This window comes from Thermobia domestica, chromosome 9 (genome assembly GCF_964235325.1).
Source record: "Thermobia domestica chromosome 9, izTheDome1.hap1.1, whole genome shotgun sequence".
NCBI lineage: Eukaryota > Metazoa > Arthropoda > Insecta > Zygentoma > Lepismatidae > Thermobia > Thermobia domestica.
The window spans coordinates 220,321,435-220,339,912 of record NC_137462.1 but is presented as its reverse complement, the minus strand read 5'-3'; the positions used below and the strand labels follow the sequence as shown (position 1 = coordinate 220,339,912).

The following is an 18,478-nucleotide window of genomic DNA, read 5'->3' as shown; positions in this document are numbered from 1 at the left end:
ATAAAGTGATCTGTTTCTCCTATATACGAAACTAAGCAATGTTGAAATTTAGCATTTTGTGCTAGTATTTACAGCTAGTTGTTATCTTGTATGTTTAAATTCAAATATAGTGCTATTTATTTCCAGTAAAACGGGTGGTAATCTTCTATATTCGGCCAAACGAGAACATTTTTTGGGCGAAAGGAGGATTAGGCCAAACGTGACAACTGAACGGAACGTTAAACTCAACTCAACAACAACAACAACAACGAATTTTTAGAAGCACTGAAACACTTATTTCCTTACTTTTAATTGAAAATTTATTTTCCGAAATTTACATTCCATGTTAAACCGAATTCTTACATTAGCCACTTTTAAAATAAAATTAAGAAAGAAAATTTGGATATAGAAATGACCCTTTAGGTGCGTATTTTTTTGGAGGGGATGCTGAAATATAATTCGATACGTTTAATTAAATGCGTAAATACCAAGTTCCACACCTTCACTTAAGGCAAATCTTTACATTCGACATTTTGTGCGTAAAGAAAGAAATTTGAATATTATAGAAATGATATCCATTTCGTCCTTAGAAGATAAGTTTCAAAAACGCGGAAGCACGTATTTCCTTGTTTCCAATGAAGAGTCTCACGTTTCTGAGATGTTGAATGGCCTTCGCACTTCTGCGATTTACCTCCATGCGATTATATTTCTTCCACGACATTTTTTAAAATATAAAATAGCAGTCAGAACTCCATAATATACATTTTATCTGTACTACTATATAAAAGAGTAGAAATGGGTGAATCATAATCGCTTAAGCCATAATACTATAGGTATTGATGTGAATTTTAGATAGAATAGTCCTTTTGGCACGGAAGTATAGTATAAGGAAGAATTTAGGAAATATTTCGGAAGAGAATAAAAAAGTGTTCAAGCCTTCCACCAAGAATAGCGTATCTCACGAATCACAAACATTAGACATATGAACTCCTCATTGAAAGTAAGGAAACATGTATTTCAGTGTTTTCGAAAATTCCCCTTTTAGTCCTGAAAAGTTGGGTCATCTATATAATATTTAAATTCTACATTTTTTATTCAGAAAGTGCCTACCGTGAGGATTCACTTAAGTTTAAAATGAGAAATTTGATGTATAAGCTCTTAAGTAAAAATAAGAGAAGTGTTTAAAATTGAAAATTTCTGATCTAAATGGGGAAAGGGGGACATTTTGATATTTCAATTCATATTCACAAACTGCTGAATGTGGAAATTTGCTTAAGTTTGAGATGTGAAATTCAATTTATGAACACTTAAATAAGAATAAGAGAATATGTGTTTCAGTGTTTTCGAAAATTCTGCTCCTAAGTAGGAAAACTAGGGTCGATTCTATAAGATATAAATTTCCCTTTCTTTCTTGAGAAAGAGTTCAATGTAAGTACTCGTTTAAGTAGAAAATGTGAAATACGGTATACAAACTCATATAAAAGATAAGTGAAAACGCATTTCAATTTTCTCGAAAATCCCGTTGCTGAGAGGGAAAACTGCGATCGATTCTATAACATCTAAAATTCCGTTTCTTTATTGGGAAACTGCCCATTGAAAGAACTTGGTTAAATGTGAGATGTAAAAATTGATATGTAAACTCTTAAATAAGAATTAAATACCTATTTCAACGTCTGCGAAAATTTCACTTCTGAAAAGGGTAAGGGGCCGATTTTTGTAATATTAAGATTTCCCATTATTGATTCAGAAAATGCATAATGCAAGAACTCGCTTAAGTTAGAGGTGTGAAATTCGTTTATAAACTCTTAATTAAAAATAAAGGAAAGAGAGATTTTAACGTTTCCGAAAATTCCCCTTGTTAAAAGGGAAGGGGGCAAATTGTACGAATATATGGTACAGTGCGAGCGAGTCACTGAATATTCATGCCATGCTATTATACGTAAGAAACCTGATACTAGAATAGATGTTTCTTATTAGGATAGCAATGAATAAGAAAGGATTTTTTTAAATATATGTATATGCTGAGGGAGGTAAAGGTGAAAAGGCGATTGAAATATTTTACTCAAAATAAAATATCACAACTCTGACCACTTGAGCTCAAAGGCGCAAGTGATTAGTACCGGATTTTCTGATCATAAAGCTCAGATTGCTGAAATATGCGATAAACGCTTCTCTGTAACTCAAAGGTGTAAGAAATGTAGTGTAAGAACTTTGAAAGTTACAAGGGTATTCAGTAATCAGAATATCAATTATTTCAATTATTTACTTAGTCTCATAAAATGGGAAGGTATACTTTCATTAAACAACGCAAATGATATATATAATGAATTCATAAAAACTTTTACTTATTATTTTGATATAGCTTTTCCTAAAATGAAGCTCGTGTTAAAATCCCAGAAGAAGGGACAATGAGTTACTCCTGAAGTACTAAAAACAAGTGCTACAAACATAAATTTACATACACTTAGTGAGGTTTTTAAAACAGTTTGTGCAAATTCCTACTATAAACAATATAAAAAAGTTACAAGGAACTAATTAGAACGAATAAAAAGACTACTAGCAACTTAAACTTGCTTATGCATAGAATAAAACTAAAACCATGTGGAACATTATAAATGAAGAACTAAACGGTGGCAAAAAGACACCGTATGTAGATACAATAATAAATGAAGGGAACAGTGTAACAAACCTAAGGAAAAAAGCAGAAATATTTAATTTCTTTTATAAATATTGGCTTAAAAATTATGGATGGTGATAAAGTAAATAAATGTAAACAGAATAGCTACAAAGTAGTTACTGCAAACAATTTTAAACAAAGTTCAAATAAATGTGAAAAAACAATCTTTCTACAACCAGTGTCAGAAGATGAAATAGCAAATATAATAAAATCTCTCAAAAACGAAAATACAGATGGAATTGATGAAAATTCATTTAATTTATTTTTAATTATTAAATTCGTTTAATTCATTCATTCATTTAATTCATTAAATTAATAACTTCATTTAATTTATTTTCAGATAGTTTATTGAAAAGATGTTTCCATCAGGTGAGGAAGCCACTTTGTCATTTAGCAAATAGATCACTTACAAATGGCGAGTATCCAGAAAAGTTAAAAATTGCGAAAGTTAAGCCCTTGTTTAAAAAAGCTGAAAACAAAACATAAATAACTACAGACCAATATCTCTCCTACCTGTCGTTGGAAAAGTTTTGGAAAAAATTATGTATCACCGGGTAATTAATTTTTATTGAAAGAAAATGCTATCTGAACAAAACATGGCTTCCTTAAAGATCGATCTGCAAACAAGGCAATATTTAATTTCATTGAGAAAGTAAGAAATATTGTAGATAAGAAAGAAAACTGTATAGGAATCTTTCTTGATTTATCTAAAGCTTTCGACACAGTGCAACACAGTTTACTTTTGAACAAACTGGAGAACTGTGGAATACGTGGTAAAGCAAGGTACTAGTTTGGCTCGTACTTTAAAAATCGTAGGCAGGTCGTAGTAATAACACACAGGAATAATAATATTGTAGAAAGCTATTTAACAGATGAATTATATATAACACACGGAATTTCCACAAGAATATGTTCTAGGGCCATTGCTCTTCCTTTTATATATTAATGATTTTGAAAAAAAAACATTTCTTCGGCAGATGTTACACTTTTAGCTGACGATACCACTCTGCTAGTGAGTGGAAAAAATGAAAAATTATCGGAACAGAATGCTAGGCAAACACTAAATGAAGTATCCCTTTGAATGAAGAATAATCATCTTTTTGTAAATGTTGAAAAACCCATTGCTATAAATTTTCATAACAAGTACAGTAAACCTATATACCCTAACCTGTATCTGAACCAAAATAAAATTAACTATACAACGCACTGTTCGTTTTTAGGTCTTACTATACATCATAACATGACATGGGAATTTCATATAGAGTCAGTTATTAATAAATTAAATAAAATATGTTATGCACTAAGGATTATTAGAAAGAAGGTAAATTTAAAATTAGCTAAAAACTTGTACCATTCGGGTTTTAACTCTATCTTGCAATATGGTATCATGTTCTGGGGAAATTCAAGTCAGAGATTTAATGTTTTCAAAATTCCGAAGAAAGCCATAAGAATGCTTTGTGATAAGAAGCCGGGTTTTTCTTGTAGACATTTGTTTAAGGAGGTCAATATACTTCCACTGGATAGTTTATATTTGTATCGTCTCCTTTGTATTTGAAAGAACACTCATCGGCATTCTTAACAAATAAGGATGTACATAATCATAATACGCGAAATAAGAATGATTTTCATTTGTGTAATCACCGCTCAGCAATGTATAAAAAAGTGTAAGTTATGGTGGTGTTAAGTTATACAACATGTTGCCTATTAATATAAAGTATGAAGAAAATATGAAAAGGTTTAGACAAAAGTTAAAATCATTTCTATTAGAAAATTCTTGTTATACGATTGAGGAGTACGTAAATATCATGACAAGGTAATTTTACTGTATTTTACTCATGTAAATTTTTTGTACATATGACGCATGTTACATTTAATTGAGTACATACCTCATACTTGTAAGTTCATACAAAAGAAATAAATACAATACAATACAATACTGTTGCTGAGAAATAGATTGTGTTTCAAAATGAATATCTGGGGTTTGAGGCTTTGTAGTACGTATTATTTTTAACGTACAATATAAGCATTACATCAAGTAAAAGAGCACCACAAACAGTTTTTGCTACAAGAGTTCAATGTAAGCATCATTCGTCACACAGCATATATCGTATCGACAGGCGAGAAAGGCCCATAAACTTTCCGTCGGGATATGGCACAAAACACGTTCAATTTAGGGAGTCTCGTTGTAACTGAACCATCTACTGAGGATTTGCTGACCGCCAGATTCGAATATTATGAATGTTCACATTAGCACTTAGGTGAAGTGTCAATTTATCACTAAAGACGGCACGATCCAGAAAATCTTCATTGACATGCAGCAATATTTTATTTACAATATTGGAACGTAAACCGTAGTCTGTAGACCTTTAGCATCTGCAAACGGTAAAAACGTATTTGTAAGCGTCTCTTTAATATTCTTCCCACAGACGGTTGCACTGTAATACAGAGTCAGTCTGTGCAAAATTAAAAAAACAAAAAGTTTTCTGCTCTCTAGTCTCCATCTTTGTTACTAGCTCTTTCTAACGGCAGATAGAAGGAACAGTGCATGTTCATGCGTGCTTACAAGACTGAGTTGCGATATAATTTGGTAATATTTATAATTGTAATAGATAATACAGAATTTCAAACCCTAATATTCATTTTGAAACACCTCGCATTGCTTCAAACTATATCATTCTATATTCATGTCTTGTACGTATATATCATCAGGGTCGGCCCTAGGCAATTTGCCGCCCCGTGCAATGTAGTCTAGCAGAAATTGGCCAAATTTGGGCCATACCTTGCGTGGAGGTATGCCCAATGTTTTTTTTATAGTTTCTGATAGTTCAAGGTCCATAAATTCGAAATTTGGAGGGTGCCGGATCGGCATTGTTGGGCATTTTGATATACACTACCTTTTTCAATATGGCGACCTGCGCATCATTTTTGTTATGAACAATTCATACTTACTATCGTAATTCACTTACTACTCAGGCAATTGCCGTGATTTCTTGCATGTAAGTTAAGATTGATTAAATAAAGTTTTATACCACATTATTATCATCCTGATACAAAAAGTAATCTGTGTGTCCAACCTAAAATCTTACAAAAATTGAGTTTTGTGAAGTTGTAGGATAATCCAAGGTACATGCTAAGCAGGATATTGTTAAAATAGTATAGTACGTTTGGTTTATTTCTGACAAAAAATCAAAAGATTTAGAATATCATTCAGTCCAGTTAAGTTTTGTGGCTGCTATGCCCTTTTTAAGTAACGTTCACATACTAATTATTACCTATTAAGACATTCTTTTATTTTGTGATATTAAAAACTGAAATAGTTTCTTAATCTCTCGGGGAAATCAAACAATAAACAAGTAAAAGTGAAATATTTTAAATAAAGTATCGAAAAACATCCTGGTAAAAATAGTGAAAGTTAAAAGCAAATATACACGGAAGACTTTCACAAGGGAAAATGAACAATCCTATTTTTTCAAATCCGAAATAGAAAATGAAAGTATGGAAAATAAATATATATACTCTAGAAATCTTACAAAAATCACCACTTCACATCGCAGTCACAACTCAACCTCAACGCATTCGCACAACATCGTTTACAGTGGCGTTCTACAATCTTAGCGTTAGTGGTGTGCAGACTCAGCTGTCAATTGACTGTGCCTGATCATGGACTTCAGCCAAGTGTAAGTACGCAACCATGAACTCTGTCCGTTATTACAATGAAATATGCATATGGCAGTCTCAACATAAGAACGAGAACATGTAACCCCGTGTAAATCGAAATATTATTTATTATTTTCTCCATACTCTCATTTACTTTAAATGTTATTCATTTCTCTCTTAACATTTTGGTGACTGTCATACATTATGTACACATATGCAACAAAGTCACGTTTCGTATTATTCTTCTAAGAATCTATTTGTCTCCTTTCAAGCAGTGTACTACCTGCCCTATGGCAATCAATCATGTTTTCCTTAACGTCTTATGGCTCCCCCCGAGGAATTTAAATTCTCGTTGTTAAGGCTATCTTGTGTACATTTCATATACTTGTAAGACAAGACTTTTATTTTCATATTTCATTTTTTTTATGATATGCCTATAACTCGTAGACAAGCATCTTTTTTACCCCTCACCATGAATTCCACTTCAGACAACAATACCAATTCTACAAACGAAGTCTTGTTGACATAGATGGTAAACCTACCCTTATAGGAAAGACTCGTTTGAAACAGTACGTGCCTCCAACAACACCTGATCCGGAGTTCGAAATAAAATACAAACGCTTTTTTCAATCATCTCATTAACGTTTCAAGCTGGCAAAACTTCCGACTTTGTCTCTCGTTCTGCCATGCATTCATATTTCTAAAGGAGCTTTATTTTAAAATCCCCTGTTAAGTAAGGTCACAATAGCAACATCCTTTTCCTAAGCATGCAAGGAAAAGTACTTGTTTATATTCACTTATTTCCTTCCTGTACCTTACTCTTGAACAGCTGGTTCTGTTCAAACATTGGCGCCTTAAGATGCACGAACGAAATCTGTTGAATACTTCATTCAACTCACGCTCAATAGACATTCTTTATATAAGAAAGGACATACCCACCCTTTCCCATTTTCATCTATAGCATCTTAATACAAAGTGACTAAATTCCATTTTTTCGATTTAGATATACGGTTACCTTGTGACCCATCCTAACGAAATACTAACTCCACCACTATGCCCTTTCCTCCCCTACGACCCCTTGCCTTCATTACATCAAAATCACTCACTAATTCAGCATAGCCATACGGCTTACTTTAGGTGTTTCCTTTATTTTCAACACAACATAAAAAAGATTTCTAGGTAATACAAAATTTCTTCTTCCAGACTCTTACAGCATAGTATCCCGTTCACACACAAACCAAACGAGTACTAAACTTTCACCCTTGAACCCTCCTTTAACTCGCACACAATTACGGTATAATTTCCGCGAATACTTCCGCACGGTCATTTACCTTGAATTCTCTATGATGCAGTGTGACCTACTTTGACTAGTGGACAAAATAGCCTCTTCATCCCGTTACTCATTTGATACGAACACCAATAGCTAGTATAAAAACATATTTTGTTTCCGTTGAAGACAACCTACACCAGATTATAGGGACTGACATAATAATAATAATAATAATAATAATAATAATAATAATAATAATAATAATAATAATAATAATAATAATAATAATATTCACTCCTACTTCCATCCTTTTTTCCTCCTTGCAGTTTATTGTGTTGTCCTTCGTTCCACGAGTTCCTCCCTTCGACTCCCGATTAGTTTCAATCACGGCTTTCTCCTTAAATTTTTACTTGCAATAATTATTGCCTCTTACAAACAAATTGCACTCTTTCTGTCTGTCGCCGATTACATTTTTTTCACCCGTGACCTTTGTCAACAGTAATTCTTGTGGTGCATACATGGTATCAAATATGTCTCATCATTTCCTTTTTACTTCTCTCTCCAAATTCTTTTTTTCTTTCCTCCTATAATGCGATATGAAAATAACGAAAAGCCTTGCCTTCAATCTGACAGAGTTACTCATGCGCAAGCGTACTTTCATTTCATAATCTACGTCTTTTGAGTTCCTTTTCATCATACTTCCTGGACCCTTTCTTCACCTGGCCATGGACATCAATTTCCGGACGAGGGCTACTGTCGACCAAAGCAGAACCCAAGAATAAATGCGGCCAATCCTGCTTCCTGTTCCTGCAGAAACCAAAAGAAATGCCGCAATCCTGGTGCAGTCGTACCAGTTTTTGAAGAACCCAAGAAGAGATGCAGTCAGTCCTGCTTCCTGTTCCTGTACAAACCAAAAGAGATGCAGCAATCCTCTTTCCAGTCGTTCCAGTTCCTGCAGAACCCAAGGAGAGATGCAGCAATCCTGCTTCCAGTCGTTCCAGTTCCTTTAGAATCTTGTTCCCAGCAGTTCCATTTCCTGCGGAATCCAAGGAAAAGGTGAACCTGTAATGCTACCTCCTTTGGTGCAAACTCCTGAATGGTATGTAACCGGCACTACTTCAAATCATTCCAGTTTGCCGGTCTCTGGACTCCCATTTGGATTATTGTTTATTATTTTCTTCACACTCTCATTTACTTTAAATGTTATTCATTTCTCTCTTATCATTTTGGTGACTGTCATACATTATGTACGCATATGCAATAAAGTCACGTTTCGTATTATTCTTCTAAGAATATATTTGTCTCCTTTCAAGCACTGTACTACCTGCCCTATGGCAATCAATCATTTTTTTTTTTTTTTTGCTTATTACTATAAACTGAATTTAATATTGATTTTGAGTATAAATTAAGAGCTACTTTACCAATAGGAAAGCAATATCCCTTTCATAAAATAGGTTGATTTTTCGTCAGTTAAGTATATTTAGTCTATAGAGTAGCTTTCGTCAGTTATACTGAATAACAGTTAGCAATACTGCTACCTTCTAATGTTACGTGAGAGACGCCTGGGCATCGATAAACGTCGGCGTCTTCACCATTTGATACGTGATAGGCGAGCTCTGGCTAGTTGGACGGCCCAAGATTCCACCATTTAATACGTGATCAGTTGCCTGGGTGCCAGGCGTCGTGAAAAAGCCAGCACCCTATGTTATAAACAAGGTGACCAGAGCTTTTACTTTCAAAAACGGGACGCATACGAATCGGCGACGGGGGGTGGGGGATATGACTTTCACATTGTATATTGGGACTCAGCAGTGTTTTCAATTTACAAAATACACAAGTAAGAATGATAACACAGCCTTTCTAACTTAAGTACTACCCAAAAATACTTTTGACTACTTCAACACTCAGAATTCCCACTTGAACCACAGAACACTCAATTCTCATTTGAATATTCAGAAGTTCTAGGCACGGCTGAATCTTCCCAATGAGTGTTGGTACGGAAGAGTGTAGAATTAGCATTGACCATTTATATTTTGAATAATAATTACGGGACACCTGGGTCATGTTTGCTTAAAAACGGGACATTTAGGCGTCACGTTTGAGAATCAGAAAAAAACGGGACAACGGTTGAAAATAAGGGACTGTCCCGGCTAAAACGGGACGTCTGGTCACCTTGGTTATAAACATATGGGACTTGGGGTGAAAATAGTGAAGGTAATCCACTATTTGAGAGGCTGCAACTTAATGTATGACGGGTGTTTGGGATTATTTGTGTATTTAACCGTGTTGTGTGCCTTTAGCTGGCAACAGTGTTCAAGTTGCTTAACGTTTTTCTACAGTGGGAGTGTGGAGGCAAAAGACATGCAGTTTTTGGTGGACCATATATCATGGTCGAAGATCATACAATATAGCACAAACAATAAGCCATCGTATCACAATCATTTACAACTAAAGACTTTGTGAATATGTTTATTCTCGTGTATTATTTTTGTGTGCAAACTGAAGTTGTAATCATTAAATACAGTGAATTAATATTTGGTTGCATTCATGTGGTATACGAATCAAGCCTTACAGTCCACTGAACATTGTTTTTAGCATTGTCATTGTACTTTAGTGAAGTTACAAATATATACATCCATATTGTACATTTGGTCCTATCCGGGCCACATGAGTGCAAAGATTTCTGAGAATTGTTCTGTGCTGTTGTGAAGAGAAATGTGTTTGTGTCGGCCTGTATGTGGTGCTATCACGTACGTTGAACAATAATCACGTTTTTTGTGTAGGCGGACAGCTGTTGTACCAGAACCAGGCTTCTGGAGTAAATTACATAGGTAAAAAAAAAACCATCATCTTCTGGTCAGTAGTTTTTTATTCTTCATATTTCTCGGTAGTATTTAATCATGACTGAATCACACCAGCGTCTTTTAAGGCAAAGATCTGCATACAGAGGCTAGTTAACCAGAATAAACACTTTTGTTCAGGCCTTTAATCCAAATGAAGGCAACGTGCACGCTTAAAACATCTAATAGGGCCCACACACGGTCCACGGTTTGCGCAAACATCGTGTTTGCGCAAACACTCGGCCACACACGATACAATTGTTTGCACAAACTTCAGTTCAATTTTGAGTTTAATCGCGTAAGCATGTCCACTGAAAAAGCTTGTTTAGCGATAGTAATTGCTTGTGCTTTGGAAGCGGAAATACCCGCGAAACCAAAAAAGAAGAAGAAGAAGAAGAAGAAGAAGAAGAAGAAGAAGAAGAGGGTGTGGATGAAAGAGTGGTTGATTATGACACATACATTCGCAACATTATTCACAATGTAAATGTACTATTCCAGCAAACTCAAGAATTTTGACTGTGCATTCTAGAAGTATATATAGCAACTAAATTACTTACATGTTAACTTTTCCAGTGAAAATGCTAAACACTTGTCTTCAACACTACTTTCACTATCATCTATGTCAGTTAATATTTCGTTTTTGTCTGAATCTGACTCTTGTAAATTTATTTTTATGGGTTCCAAAAACTGTAAGCACAAAAAATAATTCTTCGAGCTTGACTTCGTAGCACTTGAAAGAAAAAGAAAAAAAGGAAGACATAAAATAAAACTTCTGCTGTACTCGGTATGCTTAAAGATATTGTCAACTATAATTTTGGAGAATAAACGAACTACCACGAAAGAAAGCAACGAGACATTGATGAATTCTACACAACTAGCCCCTTTCTTTCCTTCTCCATTTTCATAACAAGTAGCACGCTTGTTCTTCGTGTAGGTGTTACGAAAGTAATCCATCTGATTCCTAAGCAACTCGATATGCTCGAGTTTGTTTTGGGTTACGATAATTTATGACACCATTCAGACGCCTGATGCTTTTGATTCCCTTATAGAGGAGAAAAGAGGGTGTTAAAAGTCGCACATAAGGCAGTGGAACGTGAAAGAAAAAAAGAAACAGAAAACATACTGCGTTCCTTCTGTCGAATAAGAAAGGGTCTATCTTGAAGTAAATTTCAAAACAAATTACAAACTTCCCATGCTTTATTCTTACGATGATGGCAAAGATTGCAAAGGTATGTAGCCACGGGGGAAAAGGGGGCTCTGTCTCTCCGAACTATTTCCAGCTCCAAAATGAGGTTCGTCTGGTATATGTTTAATAAACTTATTTAACAGTTAATGCAAATGAAGGACTTTATAATAAAATATGAAATTATTTTTAAAAAATCAATCATCATCAATATGGTTTCTATACCTAATTGAATCAACTAAAATTAATCATATGCTTTATATTCTTATTTCCCTAACTGGGTGCACTGTGAACTCACTACTATATTATTGCATAATAATATCGGAGTTAATATTTTTTCGTTTTTTTTTCCTCTTTAGTATTTTAACCTACATAAACACAAAGTCAAATAAACAGACTGCTATAAACAGCATTTATTTTCTTATGAATAGCTTATTGATTCATCTTTTACACTTCGGTTTTTAACTTCAGTACTGTCACGATCCGTCTTTTGATAAGGAAGCATTGTGAAAATATAATATGCGCATAGTATGTATGTATGTATGGTAAGTTAAAATGCTTTCATGTTGTGAAAGAGGTAATTTGTTTTGCTTTTAATATGTGAAAAGCTTGCCTCCCCCTGAAAGTAATGTTCTCCTAGAACAACTTGCTGGCTACACCCCTGATTATCCTGTAATAAAAGTTGTGAGTTCTATTTGCAAATCGAAACAAAATCCACTGGAAATTAGACGCGGGACTCAACGCTCGTTTTACTAATTGTTTTATATGGAAACCTTTCAAAGCGTCTATCATGACAACCAGTTGACATAGAAAGATGTAGTTTTCACGTATTTGTTCGTAATTCTTTTCTCTACTTGGTAAAGTGAGCAGTTAATGTGCTAGTACAATATTTCTAAGTAGCGCCTGTGACATTGTCAAGATTCGCAGTAGCGCGAGAAGACAGCGTGCATAACTGCTGGTCGCGAACTGTCAACACCGCTCAATGCCGATTGGACGCCGTGTGAAGCCAACACAAGGCCATGTCGTTTCTCATCTGAAATCTGCAATAACTTCTCATATGCCGCATTTTTCAAATTCCTGTTTCTATAATCTTCACTCTTTACCTTCCACAGTTCAGGTAAATTTCGATAAAGGTCAATAAATTCTCGCCAGAATTCTTGATTCCTATTCATTGACGCCATAGTGCAAGAAATAAACGTCTGCACACTAGGCTTCCTACTCGGAAATAAAGCTCGTGTTTGCACAAACATGTCCATACACGGTCCACGTGTTTGCGCAAACATCATGTTCGTGTAAACAATTTTCGAACGAGTTCGATGTGGAAAATGTTTTGCAAATGTATGTCATACATCGCCACACACGGTCGAACTGTTTGCACAAACAGCCTTGTTTGCGCAAACCATGGACCGTGTGTGGGTCTTTTAAATAACATCTGGTCAAAGTTGCAGGAGGTGCAAGATACTATTGAAATTGATCAAATCGAACCCGAAGCGGAAGCAAAAAACGTTCGTGCTGAAATTGAAAACGTGTATTTTTGTTTAGAGGCTCAAATGCAATCACTTGTTTTAAAGCATGGAAATAAAGAATCAGTTGTTAATAATAGCACTAGCAGTAGAGCACAAGTTAAATTACCGGTCATACAGTTGCCTGCATTTGACGGGAACTGTAAACATTGGTTATCATATAAGGACACTTATATCTCTTATTCACGAGAATAAAGACATTTCCACAGTACAGAAGTTTCAGTACCTCCGAACTTCTCTTCAGGGCGAAGCGTTAAACCTAATTGAACATTTACCAATTACCAAAACAAATTGTTCAGTAGCATGGCAATTACTCGTTGACAGGTATTCAAATAAAAAGCTAATTGCTTCTTCTTACATTCACGAAATACTACAAATCAAGCCAGTGTATAAAGAAAATATAATTGAACTTCGCGCTTTTATAAGTTCAGCTACTAGCAATATAAATGTGCTACAAGCACTTGAGCCAAACGTAAACCTCACAGACGTAATTTTGACCCAACACTTTGTATCAAAATTAGATGCAACTACTAGAAAGTCATGGGAGCTTCAAAATACGAATTCTAATTTTCCTGCTTTATCAGAATTCTTTTCATTTCTCGAGAAACGTTGTCAGGTGCTTGAAAACATAAGAACTAGTATTGATGATGTGAAGCAGGGTAGTAGTGTACAAAACAAGCAAGCAAAAAGTATTCAGTCATCAAAGACTTATTTATCAACATTTTCAAATGCATGTGAATTTTGTAATAGCCAGCATCCCTTATATTCTTGTTCGTCTTTTGTGAATGCGGGACACAGCCAAAGATTAGAGTGCATTCGTAAAAAAAAATTATGCATGAATTGTTTGAAAAGTAATCATTTTTTGAAGAATTGTAAATCGAGAGGTTGTAAAAAGTGTTCCAAAAAGCACAATACATTATTGCATGTAGACGTAACAAAAGACAAATCAGTGCGGTTTCCAAGTGTTAGCAGTGCCGTGGTGCAAAAGCGTAGTAACAACTCAGATTCCAGTGAAAATTTAGGGCAAGTGTCATATTGTGCATTAAAGGCTAGGCCTAACGCAAGAGTGTTGTTATCTACTGCAATAGTAAAAGTAAGGGATAACAAGGGAAATTTGGTTCCTTGTGGCGCGCTTCTAGGCAGGGCTAGTCAGACCAATTTCGTAACAGAGAATTTGGTTCAATAATTGAACATCAAACGGTATATACAGTATACTCCAATTCAAGGTATAAATCAAGGTATAACGGTATATATCTAATACAAAATACTCTGTAGATATTTGTGTCCATTCATGTGTTAACGCATTTTCATTGAATATAAGTTGTTCAGTTCTCCCTCACATTACAAGTAAACTACCGGAAGAAAGAATTAATTGTGACGATTGGAACATTCCCAAGGACACTGTTCTAGCAGATCCTACTTTTAATACGCCTGGAGACATAGATATTCTTTTAGGTACGGAAGTATTCTACATAATTATGAAGTCAGGACACAAAACACGGCCAGGTGATTTTCCAGTGCTTCAGGAGACAGAATTGGGATGGATCGTGGCAGGACGCATTCCTCAAGAACGTGACCCCCATATTCCATTAACAACATGTTTTGTGAAGACAAACATAGATCTACAGCAACAACTACAAAAATTCTGGGAACTAGAAGAAATTACTGTTACACCTAGATCAAGCGAAGAGCTTGGTCACATGGTAATGACGTCAGCGTTGCATACTATTTGCCACATCATGCAGTTTTTAAGCCCACAAGCTCTACAACGAAGCTCCGTGTGGTGTTTGATGCTTCAGCAAAATCTGACAGTGGAAGAAGCCTCAACGACATTCTGTTAGTTGGTCCTACAATACAGCAAGATTTGTTTTCTATCATTTTGCGTTTTAGAACTCATTCGGTAGTATTCACTGCAGATATCGCTAAGATGAATCGCATGGTCAATATTCATCCAGAAGACACGCCATTACAACGTATATTGTGGAGAAGATCTAGAAATGAACCGATTCAAGTTTTTGAGTTGAAATCACTAACGTACGGTACGGTATGTGCTTCATTTGTGGCCACAAGATGCCTACAGCAATTAGCAGACGAAGAAGAACATAATTACCCTGTAGCAGCAGAAATATTACGTCGAGATTTCTATATTGATGATGTTTGTAGTGGCATGAGCAACAAACAGCAAGCTCTAGAGGTCCAGAAGCAATTGATAGAGTTACTGGGAAAGAGAGGTTTTACACTTAGGAAATGGAGTTCGAATGATCCAAGGTTATTGGAATCCATTTTGCCAGAGCTTCGAGAAGTGCAGCGTCCAATCCAGTTCCACGAAGGACAAGGCGTAAAGGCATTAGGATTGTCATGGCATCCAGACAAGGATATATTTCTCGTTGAAAGCAAGACGTCAACAATGAAGGTTCAAGAGTGCATTACTAAACGCCAGATTGCTTCAATCATTGCCACTATATTCGATCCATTAGGAATAATTTCACCAGTTGTCATTTCATACAAAATATTTATGCAAGAATTGTGGCGGCAAAAGGTTCAATGAGACGACAGTATACCAATGGAATTAGCAAAGAAATTGACTCAATTGTACAAGCAATTTCCATTAATCAATCAGATTAAATTCGATAGATATGTACTCGTTCAAGGAGACATAGCGGAGATTCAGATCCATGTTTTTTTAGATGCTTTTCAAAGAGCATATGGAGCTTGTATTTATATGCGATCGATCAATCAACAAGGAGGCATATCAGTTAAGTTATTATGTGCTAAATCACGTGTGGCTCCAGTCAAGAAAATTACTCTCCCACGTCTGGAGTTATGCGCAGCAGTTGTTTTGGCAAAATTAGTTCACAAGATTTTACCAATTTTAAAATTGAACATAGTAGCGTCCATTAATGGACCGACTCCCAAATCGTGTTGGTATGGCTAGCTTCTCCGTGCAACAAATGGAAACCTTTCGTGGCCAACAGAGTAGCTCAAATTCAAGACTTAACTGACGTTAGCTGTTGGAAACATGTAACTTTTTCAGATAACCCTGGAGATTTGATTTCAAAAGGAATAGATGCAGTTTCCATAAAGGACAATTCATTATGGTGGCACGGTCCACAATGGCTTTCTAGTTTAGAATCTAATTGGTCAGTCACAAGTAAGGATTCATTGCAACCAGATCAAGTTCCAGAGAGTAAGGGAACCATAACATTGACAGTCACTTTAGACAATTGGTGCAATGAAACCATAACAAGATTCTCAAAATTGTCAAGGTTAGTTAGAACAATAGGATATTGTAGACGTTTTGTTCATAACATCAGACACAAGCAAAACAAACTAACAGAAGGTCTTTCAGTACAAGAACTCCATACAGCGCTCCATGTTTGCATCAAATGGGCACAAGAAATTGGATTTCACAGCGAATTACAGCATCTTCGTGATGGAAACATTGTTCCGCCAAGAAGTAAATTGAACCATTTACATCAATTTTTAGATAGTGAAGGCATAATCCGAGTTGGAGGAAGATTGGAGAATAGTCAACTTCCGTTTGACGCCAAACATAAAATAGTTCTGCCTTCAAATCAACACTTAACAAAACTTATAGTTGAAGCAGAACACTTAAGATTACTTCATGCTGGACCCCAATTATTAATATCATCACCACGCCAGAAATATTGAATCAACAGGTGCAAACAGGTAGTAAAACAAGTGATCCATCATTGCTTCACGTGTTTCAAGTAAAGGCCAGTGGTTCAAAACAACTTATGGGACAGTTGCCAGCAGGTCGTGTGCAGCAAGCCAGACCATTCCTAAACGTAGGCGTGGACTACGCTGCAGCGTTTTACATAAAATCAGGAGCAGTTAGAAATAGATCTGTACGTAAGGCATACGTTGCGTTATTTGTTTGTTTATCCACCAAGGCAATACATCTGGAATTGGTAACAGATCTTAATGCGCAGTCATTCATAGCAGCTTTACGCAGATTCATAGCCAGACGAGGAAGATGTCTCAATATATACAGCGACAATGGCACAAATTTCGTTGGAGTCAACAACGAATTGAAAGAATTGTATCAGCTGTTTTCATCAGATCCTTTTAGTTCTCAAGTTCATGATTTTACATCGACCGAAGGAATCCAGTGGCACTTCATACCACCAAATTCGCCGCCTTTTGGAGGACTATGGGAAGCTGGTATAAAATCAATGAAATACCATCTAGTTCGTATTACAAAAGGTGCAGTGTTAACATATGAAGAGTTTGCAACATTACTCACACAGATTGAGGTCTGTCTTAACTCTCGACCACTTACAGTGCTATCAAGTGAGCCTAACGACAACAGTGTTCTCACACCTGGACATTTTTTAATTGGAGAAGCGCTTACAGCTTTCACAGATCTACCACACAACCGCTTATCTCGTTGGCAGAAGATACAATAACTAAACCAACACATTTGGAAGAAATAGTCCCGAGATTATTTACATGGTCTTCAACAACGCTCTAAGACAACTTCACCGCAACACAATCTCAAGGTCGGAGATGTAGTTTTGCTGATTGAAGACAACGTTCCTGCATTGCAGTGGAAATTAGGCATCATTGAAAAAGTGTTCCCAGGAAAGGATTTCTTAGTTCGTGTAGTGACGGTTCGTACTACAACTGGAACATACAAACTAGTTGCATTACCATATAACAAGGATTAGAATTGAGGTTTGACTAATAAAAAAAATAAGTGCAGTTGTAACATTGCTTCAAGTTTTGTGTTTGTTTCGTTTTTTATATGTATCATTTTGTTTTATTTGGCCAGACCTTAGCTGACCAACAGGGGGGAGTATGTTTGGGATTATTTGTGTATTTAGCAGTGTGTGTGCCTTTAGCTGACAACAGTGTTCAAGTTGCTTAACGCTTTTCTATTGTTGGGTGAACAATGGGAGTGTGGAGGCAAAAAACATGCAGTTTTTGGTAGACCATATATCATGGGCGAAGATCATACAATATAGCACAAACAATAAGCCATCGTATCACAATCATTTACAACTAAAGACTTTGTGAATGTTTATTCTCGTGTATTATTTTTGTGTGCAAACTGAAGTTGTAATCATTAAATACAGTGAATTAATATTTGGTTGCATTCATGTGGTATACGAATCAAGCCTTACAGTCCACTGAACATTGTTTTTAGCATTGTCATTATACTTTAGTGAAATTACAAATATATACTTTCAAATTGTACAGCAGGAGTATACTTAGAACTGCAGTGGTTCGGAATCGTCCACCAGCCTACCAATTCAGAGAATTGGTCATCAGCCATGTCATAGTCTCTAACGTCCCATATTTCCTAGAGCTAAGCTCCAGGAATCG

At 35.6% G+C, this 18,478-nt stretch overlaps 2 protein-coding genes across 2 annotated transcripts; both read left to right on the top strand.

Annotated features, from left to right (window-relative positions):
- The first annotated feature begins 15,056 nt into the window (after positions 1-15,056).
- LOC145661151 (uncharacterized) lies at positions 15,057-15,677 on the top strand. Its single transcript, XM_081726599.1, has one exon. The coding sequence runs from the start codon at positions 15,057-15,059 to the stop codon at positions 15,675-15,677; it is 621 nt and encodes a 206-aa protein (XP_081582725.1).
- Positions 15,678-16,887: 1,210 nt separating this feature from the next.
- LOC145661150 (uncharacterized) lies at positions 16,888-17,559 on the top strand. The gene has a single exon (XM_081726598.1). The coding sequence runs from the start codon at positions 16,888-16,890 to the stop codon at positions 17,557-17,559; it is 672 nt and encodes a 223-aa protein (XP_081582724.1).
- Positions 17,560-18,478: the final 919 nt, after the last annotated feature.